Source organism: Ceratosolen solmsi, unplaced genomic scaffold, assembly GCF_000503995.2.
Source record: "Ceratosolen solmsi marchali unplaced genomic scaffold, CerSol_1.0 scaffold31, whole genome shotgun sequence".
Classification (NCBI taxonomy): Eukaryota; Metazoa; Arthropoda; class Insecta; order Hymenoptera; family Agaonidae; genus Ceratosolen; species Ceratosolen solmsi.
The window spans coordinates 102,580-114,250 of record NW_011948432.1 but is presented as its reverse complement, the minus strand read 5'-3'; the positions used below and the strand labels follow the sequence as shown (position 1 = coordinate 114,250).

Here is an 11,671-nt window from a genome sequence, read left to right as displayed (position 1 = left end):
AGCAACGAATTTACGTATTTTCCTGTAGATATGCACCACCGATGTTAATGCGTTTGAAATATCATTATTAAAATTTTACGTTCGCTTTTTCACAGTAATAATTTCTTCACATGTAAAGTTGACATATTTCATAGAGAAAACGAGAAGAAGTTAAAGGATCAAATAATAATCTGATTTTATAATCTTTTTGCCCATAATAAACAAGTGAAAATTAAAAAAAATATACAATCTTCTATATTCAAGTACAATATTTACTGAATAATATAGTCATAATATTTAAAATGATAATTCGCTTAATAAAAGTATATCTGTTAATGAAAATATATGAAATGTATTCATTTTATATTTCAATTATGTTTTCTTCAAAATAATGTCGAGTTATTTATTACCTGTCGACTTTCGTCTGATATATATTTTTATAGTTACATTACGTAGTTATTATCTAATTATCAACTAAATTTAACAACGTGCTCTATGTGCTTACGCTGACATGTCTATGAGTTAAATAATTAATAAACCAAAAACGATTTCGTATTCTGCTCATCGTACTAAATAGAACTGCAATGTATTTGTGTACATATAAAAAAGCATTATTTCCAGTAAAATTTTATTAAAATAGAAAGTTTTACAAGAAAATTTCCATTCGAGCTAATCTAAAAGGAAGATAATAAAAACAAAATAACAATAAAAATTGTTTACTATTCGTGCGTATTCCAAACCAAAGCAATATGAATTTGTTGAATGATTATTTTTTATTATTTTCGGTAATTATTTGTCACTTTCGATCTCGCATATATAGAATTATGAAAAAGCTTGTTGCTATGTTTTAAATGAGGTGAAATATATTTGAAAGCCTAACGTAAATTTAATAGTCAATTAAAAATTAAAAATAACGTTAATAACACCAAGAATTGTAAAAAAATTTGCAATAGAATGCTCAAAACCCAATCCGCAGCTGGAACCTCGCCTAAGCAAATAACTACTTCGACATTTTTTAAATTTATAATCATATATTATTTTTTGACATATTTTAAATTTATTTATTTTGTATATTTGTTATATAACATTGATCCGCGAGATCAAATATTATTTATAATACTTAAAATCTATTCATTACGATGATTCAGACACCGTATATTTTGGGTTTATGCCAACTAAATATAATAGAATAAAAAGGTAAGTCGTTTGTTCACTTTTACTTTTATGTATATTGAATTAAGTGTTTTCGAATCACGTTTGTTAAGTTTGTCAAATTAATTAAAAAAAAAAAATGATCGAGCTAAGTAACCGAACAATGTTAATATAACACCTATCATATATTGTTATTAGTATTTTAAAATAAATTATTGTAATAATTAAATTAATATATATATGAAATATAATATTGAAGTAATTTATTTAATGAAAATAAAAATTTTTAATTTGTATCGATCAAATATATACTTGAATTATAATGTCGATTAAATTCTACTTTTCAAGACAAACGTAATTGCAATATAAGTAAATATACTTAATGCATACAAAATACGTACTTATGATGAAATTTTGATAATTTATGCAATTATGAAATTTAAATTTTATTACTCCATGCACATTGAAAAATAAGAAATTAAAATAAAATCTGGTAATTGCAATAAAAATACATTAACAAAACTTTCAAGGAGAGTATAGTTTTAATTAGTTCTTTAATGTACGATAAAAACATTTTAAGAATTTTAAAAATTATATGTTGACTTTTAAGCAGGCTTATGAATAAGAAAAGTGAATGGTCGAGAAATCTAAAAAATATATCTCGATTTATATACTCGATGACACGGCACAGTGATGATATTTGCAATATAACAAGCAATAAATAGGCCGCTCTTAATTCTATTGTATACTATATAATTACGTGAACGCTTAAATGAAATGAATTCAATTTAACACGAAAGAAACAAGAAAATACCAATTTTACATCTTCTTACTATATAACAATACCAAACGTGTACTAATGTATTACAAAAGATTGCACGCTTGTGTATTGCGATTAATTGAAATAACGGAAAAAATACACATTGAAAAAACAACTTTAACAAACAAAGGAGAAGGTAATCTACATCTAGTTACATAAAGTTTCAATTTTACACTACTGATAATAATGATCTAGGTATAAGCGAGTATATAAGATACTATGATGATTTATATTACTTATAATGCTGTACAGAATATTTATGAAGAGGCCTGCCTTTTAAAAGATTGCCGAGAGAGAGAGAGAGAGAGAGAGAGAGAGAGAGAGAGAGAGAGCGAGAGCGAGAGAAAGAGAGTCGATTGACCACAATTAAAGCTTTATTTGATATCACAATTATATTTGGTAAATGACATAATCTAACTATTATGCACCCCCATATTTTAAAATGTGTATGGTACCATTATTAATTAACAAGCGAATAACCAATTTGCGAATAAAATTCAATACAAGAGAACTCAAATCATTCGTAAAAAAATAAACAAAAAGTGAATCGATACTTATTCTTCTTGTGTTAAATTCGAATAATTTAGATTTTTTAAAACTTAAGATGAAAACAGAAGGCAGTTAATATGAAAATGCGATACATTTAAAATTATTTTTAAAAAGCATCGTTTTTTATCGATGCACGACTCTCATGAAAACCGTAGGCCAGACTAATAGTGGATGTTTTGTAAAATAGTAAAAATAAAATCAAATAAAAAAGAATTATGAATGCAGAGTGATTATACTAATTTGGTGAACAGATGCTAAAATTTGAAATGTGATTATTTCGTTGACAAAAAATTACAAAAATAACAATATGCGAATTACAAGCACAATACGAGATTGTCGGGACATCATTCTTCAAAATCAATTTAATTCCTTAAGGAATTTCGATATGAGTAATCCAACAAATTATATTTGAGAAATTGGGGGATGGGTGAAATAAAGTGAGATGGGAAGAAAAAATAGCAACAGCGAGATTAGTAATGGAAAGAAAAAACTTAGGCAATATGTGAAAAGATAAAGAAAACAGAGCAAAAGACCAAGAAAATCGACGAATTAGATAAAGTAATAGCGAAAAAGAGAAAGCGAGAGAAAGATAGAAAATTGTAGAGAAAACTACATTATGAATACGATAATGAAAACTGGAGAGAATGGGGCGAATGAAAACGTATGTGACAAAGAGATCAAAAGAATTAAAAAGTAATTAAGCGTTAAACGGAATCCTCAGAAAATATTATAAAATGAAAATAAACAACAAATTAAAAGATGAGTTAATCGCGAAAAGAGGTCCGAAAATTTAATTAATTGTGTATGTATACAAACAAAAATAAATATAATATGGCGATTATAAATATGACACTAATACAAAAATAACAATATTGTACCCCTCTGTAAATATTAATATATCATAACATAATAATTATTATTACATGATCTATTATATATATATATACATACATACATATGCATATATATCCGATATATGTATGCGTACTATGAAACATGTTTATATATGTTAATAGTATACATACATGTATATGAGAGATATATGTCAGGTGTATATATATATATATATATATATATATATATATATATATATGTATATGTACATCTAATCAATTCATATTATTACGTTTATTATTGTTTTAATTAATATTATAATTATTATATTACTATTATTATCGCGACGACGAGGATGACACGACGATGATGATGATGAATATTATTATAATTATGATATTATTATTAATAATTAAGAAAAGGTTCACAACGTGCCGTGTGTATGTGGGAATAAAATATATAATATAATGGACATTGTTCAATTCAACCTGACTATAAGTGTATTTATTTTACCTTTCACATTCCATTTCTAAATAGGATATTAATTTCAGTTGATTGTTATTCAATAATAATAAAATGTATAGAAATTTAAAACATATTTCTAATGAACAAAAAGTTTTAGATTTATATTAAATACATGAATTTCAATGTAAATATTAAATTCATATAATTTTGTAATCATTATTATTTATACAATTCGAACAACCTTAATATTGATAAATTTAGTTCATCATATTATAAATAATAATATTATAACTAATTAAAAAAGATCAAAATATCTTGGTCAACTTTGTATGAATTGAGTAATAAGCATAGTTCACGTATAGAATAAATAAAAAATAATAGATTTACGAATAACGTACTAAAAGTTTGTTAAAACTATAACTCAAACGATTTTTCGTTATCTAATTAGTAACATTTTCTTTACTATACGAATAAAACATCATTGTTATATTTTAATTATTATTAACAATTAAAAGTTGTTAACAATTATTGTTTCAAAGATTTTAAAACATATAACAATTCGTATTTTAATAATTCATTTATACAATTATATTTCAGAATATTGATTTTATGTAATATTTTATAAATAACTTATATGTCATGGGTAACGATTTATAGCTTGATTTAATTATTTCTTTAATAATATTAATATTATTAAATATTTAAAATGGTTTATTGTTTTTCTACTTTAATAAAAAATTTTATACATAGTATTATAAAAAGTAAAAGTATAAATAATTATTTAAGACTCTAAAACTTTATTAAATTGCATATTTTAAAATCATGTTAACAATATATCTTGAAACCCTTCGTTTTTAACTAAAAATTTAATTCTGTAATGTTCATTCTAAAACAATGGATTTATAATTAATAAAATATAATATAAGTATTCCCATATTTTTCTCTAAATTGATTATATACTAAATTGAACGTTTTAACTGCTGTGGTGGAATCGTTATATTGACTAATCGAATCATAATAACCATTTAATGAAATAAGCTCACTTTAATCATTTCATCTTCAAAATTTCAACAATTTTTCGTAATATTTGGTAATTTCATAATGAATGCTTTTTAATAATGTAAAATTGAAATATTCATTTCTATAAGCAGTTGACGTGTCACTCAACCCAGCGCCTACATTTTAAATTTGATTCTAACGGATGACATCTAACGGCAATGTATTTGCTAAGCCAGTAGATAGCGCTAAAGTTGAATCCCTCACTCGGTAATCGTGGATTTTAAAAATATAAATATAACTATATATAAAGTAAAATCGTATATATATATATATATATATAGCATAAATGTAGTAATTTTTTTTGTGAAATTTGGAATATCTGTTTTAATCTTTGCGTCGGTAAAGTAGAGTTCTATATTAACGGTTGAATTCGGCACTATACGTAATATAAATATGTCACTCATAATTGACTCAGTCAGGCTGGCTGATATTTGGTGTTAAGTTCAATTGTAATGTAATCCATTAATCTTTAATTGTAAATCAGCTATTTTATAAATCTCCATTTGATGAAAAAGTGAAAAAATGGGAATATTTTTTGCAAAAAAGAAACAATCTAGTCGAATAACGGATCAGGATAAAGCCATTTTAGTAAGTTATTTTTATTTTATAATAATCTTAACCATACTTTTTATTCTCATTATTATTTTAGCAATTAAAACAAACAAGGGATAAATTAAAACAATATCAGAAAAGAATCGAGCAAAGTATTGAGAAAGACAAAGAAATAGCAAAAAAATTATTAAAAAATAATCAGAAAGAGTAAGTCCCTGTGAAATTAATTACTAATATGATGTACTTAATAATAATTTTAAATTTTATTTAAGTATTTACAATCACAATTAATTGAACTGTTGCTTTTAATGTTGTATTTTTTACTTATTGAAATAAATCTATATGTATATGTGTATATGTAAATGTCTGTTTAGTCGAGCCTTACTTTTACTACGAAAAAAGAAGTTTCAAGAACAAGTTCTGATTAAAGCAGATGGACAGTTAGAAAATGTGGAACGTATGGTACATGATATAGAATTTGCTCAAGTAGAAGTTAAAGTAATAGATGGACTCAAATTTGGTAACGATGCCCTTAAAAAATTACATGCAATTCTCTCAATTGACGAAATTGAAAAAATTATGGATGAAACAAAGGAAGGTATCGAGAAACAACAAGAAATCAATATTATTCTAACTGGAGCCTTAAGCGATGAAGACGAAGAAAATATCGAAGCTGAATTAGATGATCTTATGACAAAGGATACAAAAGAAGTTGCCCCTGAATCCGATGATGAAATTTTATTACCGGATGTACCAACAGATAAAAATAGTAACAAAGAAGGTACCATAAACTGCTTATTTAATTATATACTTGATTTATTTAAGTATATAGTTTTAATCATTTTAACAGATATATTACATTATTTACAGTATCCAGCAACAAATTACAAGAACCTGTGGCATTGGAATCATAAATTTAAGGGTTATTTGTTTTGATATCACTTACCTGTATATATGTACAGTTAATTTAATATTTAATACTTTTTTTAAAAAACTTCAAATGTTTATAAGTAAAAGTGATATTTTATAAAAATAAATATTTTAAAAGAATTTTGATAAAATTGAATGGAACTACTTAACATTATTTGGACTGTAGGATTTTAATATACTATATAATGTATACATTCTATGTGTTAACATTTGTATTATACTAGTCCTATTGCATAAGAAATTGTCATTGTTCGAATGACAATGTGATGGAAATTTACAAATGTTCATTAAAATTTAACTTTACTTTTTGTACAAATGTATCTGCTTATATAATCATTCGAAGCTGTAATATATCATCTATTCTTTATGATTTTAATTAAATGTAAAAAGATATTTAATAAAAAAAATGATACACTACACCGATAAATCAGATTTAATGTCTAGAAATTCTTCATCAACGAGAATAAATTTACTTATAGCATTCATTTATATTATATTTTCTAATGTTTATATACATTTTGATCAAGCATGTAGGAAGTGAAATTAACATTTGATATTTTATTCAAAATATTTTCTTTTTTTTTATATAATATTTTGAACTCTGATAAATTCAATTTCATGTATAGATTGATATTTGAGTATAAATATTATAAAACCTTTTTTCTCCTAGTGAATCCCTATTATGTTTTAATCTTTGACATCATTTTTTATGTTGTCACTTTATGTTAAAATATATACATAGAAATTTTGTATTTATTTGTGTTTGGAAATAATTATATAATTTCTACTGACCATGAATTAATGTTTATTTAATCAGCAATCAATGTATGGATATTCTACAAATGTGAACGAGTATTATTATTTTAAGAGATTGTATTTTATGATTAGTATTATCATGCAATTACTAAGTAAGCAGAATAATATTTTGTATTCTATTTCTATTTCTGTCGCATGTAATTATCATATTTTTTTTTTTTATCTAGGTATCAACCGTTTCAAATAAGAAACTTTAATGGTTAACAGTTAACGTAATGTGAATTATTTTCATTAGAACACATATAATAAGTAATATTTGATTGATATACAAATAACAGATATTTGAAACTATTTTAAACATTAAAATCATTAAGTAAAAAGAAAAACTTATACTATTACTTTTTCAAAATCTCATGCCTCACGCCTAAAAGTATAGTATAAAACTTAATATATATATTTATCATTTTATGAATATTGTCTATTAGCATTGTTTCCAATAATTAATTTAGTTCAATCAATTATTTAGTTACTGAATTTTTTTATGGTATATTAAATACATTGTACAATAACTTGTGTAAGAAACCTATAGTATAGATAATTTGAAAATAAAATAATTTAAGATAATGATAATAAAAAATGAGTACATTATTTCTCTTGAATTTTCTATAATTATCTTTTTCTTTTATAAATTTGAACTTGAAAATAGTATTAACTGTAGTAATTATATTTAAGTCTAACAATTTTTCTAAAATTTTAGAAAAATTAATAGCATTTATTATCATATAATTGAAATTATATATGATTATTATTAGCATAGAAATCACTTTTATTTAGATTATTGAAAAATGATTAATTAATTTTTCTACTTATATGAAACTTATAACGTTTGCTATGTTTTTTTTTCAAATTTTATGCATTTTCATTTTTCCATTATTGTAGGTTTAATTATTTAAATCTGAAATTATTGGAATTATGATATTCAAATTATTGTATTAGAAAAACATATTTTCGTAATTTACACACAAGCAATTATAAATAATATATAGATTTAGACAGAAATAGAAATTCGAAATAAGTACATTGTAGTTTAAAAATATTACAAATAATTATGTGAAATGATTAAAAAATATTGCTATTTTTAAAATATTCATTGTATAAATAAATTTTCAAATACATCGAAATCATATAAGATCATAGAAAATAATATAAATTGTACAGTAAATATTTTAATAATTTTTTTATATTCCTTAATTATGACTATGATCAATGTAATTATTACCTTGAAGTAACTGCTAAATATAGACTAATAAACGAATGGAAAGGCAGATAAGCGTGATGAATGATTTCTTGACAGATTATTAAATTACTCATAAATGTAGCTAGAAAATAAAATTGAAAGGGTTTTTAAATTCATAAGATGGAAATACAACAATCGTAAACTATAAAATATAATATTAAGCATTGTTTAAGAAAGGATTTCATTAGTATATCCTGTTTATGAATTTATTAAATAAATAAGTACAGGAAAAGTTTATAACTTGTTACATTAAGAAAAAATTATAATCTGTATAAGGGTACATATACTTAAAACATAAACAATTAAATAAATAGTTCATCGATTTACTGAAATATTATTCTTTTCTATTTTTTGCTTATAATTCATTCGTATTGAAATATTTATTCATGTTCTGTCTAAATATATTTAGTAAATTTTTCAATTGAACGAAAATTTTAATAGTTAATTTTTTTAATTTATTATTAAATTTCAATTATGTTCTAATTGTCTTCGCAAATATGATGCAAGTTCATTCTACGGTTTAGTTGACTGTTTATTAATTGTGAATATTTTAATTGTACGTTTAAAAATTATTATAGTGTTAAAAATAAATAAATATGCATAAGCATTTAGTTTCCTTATATTAGATATATTATTTTAATACTCCTACGGGATTTATTTCCGTTGTGAAAAAATAATAATAATCAAAATAAAAATACAGATATTTTTATAGATATATTATATTCAATAACGATTTCAAAAGAGATTGTAAAAAGAGGTACTTTATAATTTTGATTTTTAAATAAAAAATCTGATGGAAATAATTGTTAAATTGGATAATAAATATGTTACTAAGATATACAATAAGACATTAATAAAGAATTAATAACTATTTCATATGTCATGCATTGAACAGCTTAAATTGATTGAAAATCTTAAATTTTTTAGAAATTGTGGTTAAACTAGTGTAAATGAAAATTAATATTTATTTTAAATAATAGAATACATACAATATTTGATTTATATGTCACTATGGTCATAAAAGTACTCAAATATAATAATCAGTATATCACTTTATTGAATATGATACTATAGTTTTAACGTTTATCCGTACGTAGCTTTGAACTTAAATAAGATGAGTTTATAGTAAATGTTTTCTATACTGCAGTGCACAATCGACAATATTTAAATATGAATTATGTAGTATTAATAGATTAAGGATTGCTCAAAATATTACAGAGACGATATAAGTTTTGAAATTCCTATAGTAGCATAGGACACTGTATTTGGAAATATTTTGTGCACTCTTAACTGACAACACTAACATATTGATATTCGTAATTAACTCTTTTCTAACCATAAAACCATAACAAGATTTAACATTCTAATCTGATTTTACATAATAAATTTTTTATAATTGTAATGTTATTAAAGATATGAAGATAATTGAAATATTATTGAATTAATATACAGTTTTAAATGGCCACAGATAATTTTCTAGACAAGTATAAGCTGGTATAAAATAACAGTAAAAGCTTTTGGAAATATAACTAATTACAAGGAATTACGGAGTCGATATTGTATTTATAAAAGAAATTGAACGACTAAATGATGGATTGATTGAAAGCCTATAACAATAACCTGGTAATAACGTTTAATCTGCGATTCGCTATCCGAAAATAACAATGGAAAAAAATATAATGTAATTGCAATGGCAATCTATGATTATCAATGAAGATCATGGATAACAACAAAATTGCAATCCATTAATAGTTTTTAATGCGCAATACAAAGTATTGTGTGATGTTGAGTTTCGAGCCGATAAGACGTTAAACAAGATATTGGTCATATAATTGCAGTATTATGTACGAGTAATATTTGAATAGCAATTTTCGTATTGTATCTGATTGATATCTGAACATAGGAAGACAGTGGACTTGGCAGTTGTTCTTATATTATTAGACAAGGTAAAACGATCGTTCACCAACCATGCTGACTTTTGCCTAGTCTATAAGTTATCATTCCTTTGAAATCCACGCAAAAGTATCACTTAGTGGCATATTCTAAAAAGTGTTACAAATTTGCAAGAAATAAGATAAAATATATACAATTATAATATACAAATCGTATTTTATATAATGTTAACAACTTTTTAAGATTACACATAACATAATGGAATTTATTCATTTACTAATTTTTCGATAACTTTGCTTATTAAGTTTTGTAAATTTACTTTATAGTCTAAAATAGCATTAAATTTTGACACAATATTAGCAAATATATTTTTATAGTACATTTAATGAATTAAATAAATTTTATTATTTTCGAATAAATGTAAAACAATCCTTACAATACTTGCAATAGGTTTTAAGAAATAATATAATAATTATTTCAAGATTATGCATTTAAAATATATTTCAATAGTATAAATAATGACTTTTTCATCTTTCTCGATAAATATAGTATAATAAAGTAATTTTAAAATAAAGTAATTTTTTATCAATATTTATAGCAGTAATCTTTTAACTTATATATTTATGAAAATGACGAAATTCAATTTGAATTAAATTCAAGTCATTATAACATTTTATAAATTATATCCATTTGATGAACATTAATTAACACTATAAGTTATTCGTCTTTATTCTTGTAAATATGTTGGTAACAATTTTTTTATAATTAAGCTGGTAAACTATATGAGCTCTACACGTGTATATATTATTGTAATAATCGGATTGTAGTATAACGATTACACCCACGCTAATAAGTTCGATTAAAGCTCACATTCATTCGCGTATAGAAGTTCCGTAACTCTAACTCCATGACCTTCGATCCTATTACTCGTATAGAGAAAGGTAATATATCTCTGTCGTTCGTGAAGCAATGTCAGATATCAGAGATGCTTGTCTTGCGCGTTTTGCTATCGTTGATATAAGTGACGTTGTAAGTGTTGTTGTGTCTAACAAAGCTGACGACGTATATAATATAAAATTTAAAAAATTGATCAGTATATTTTCTTATGTGCGTTGTATTTTGAAGAATATGAGAAAATATATAAATAATTTTTTATAGAATTATGATTGTATTTTAATGTAGATTATATAGAAAAATGATTCGTCATAAGAATGACGGTATTTCATAAAGTATTTTATCGCTGAATTAAATATTGATATTATAATTTTAATTGTACCAAATAAGTTTCAAGTATCATATGAAAAAAATATCATTCACACTTTTAAATGTATATTAATTATAATTTATGAAATGTATTACATGAATCATGTTCAACTTTAAAAAAT

General features: G+C 23.2%; 1 protein-coding gene across 1 annotated transcript; it reads left to right on the top strand.

Annotated features, from left to right (window-relative positions):
- Positions 1–5,276: 5,276 nt before the first annotated feature.
- On the top strand, positions 5,277–6,324 carry Vps20 (vacuolar protein sorting 20). The gene is made up of 4 exons (XM_011502297.1): positions 5,277–5,446; positions 5,508–5,617; positions 5,785–6,191; positions 6,281–6,324. The coding sequence occupies exons 1-4, from the start codon at positions 5,381–5,383 to the stop codon at positions 6,322–6,324; spliced, it is 627 nt and encodes a 208-aa protein (XP_011500599.1). The 5' UTR covers positions 5,277–5,380.
- Positions 6,325–11,671: the final 5,347 nt, after the last annotated feature.

Excerpts from the sequence above, each read along its gene's own strand:
- Vps20 (XM_011502297.1), top strand. The coding sequence starts at position 5,381 with ATGGGAATATTTTTTGCAAAAAAGAAACAATCTAGTCGAATAACGGAT. Across the intron at positions 5,618-5,784 it reads TTAAAAAATAATCAGAAAGA|TCGAGCCTTACTTTTACTAC; the intron begins GTAAGTCCCTGT and ends ATGTCTGTTTAG. Across the intron at positions 6,192-6,280 it reads TAAAAATAGTAACAAAGAAG|TATCCAGCAACAAATTACAA; the intron begins GTACCATAAACT and ends CATTATTTACAG.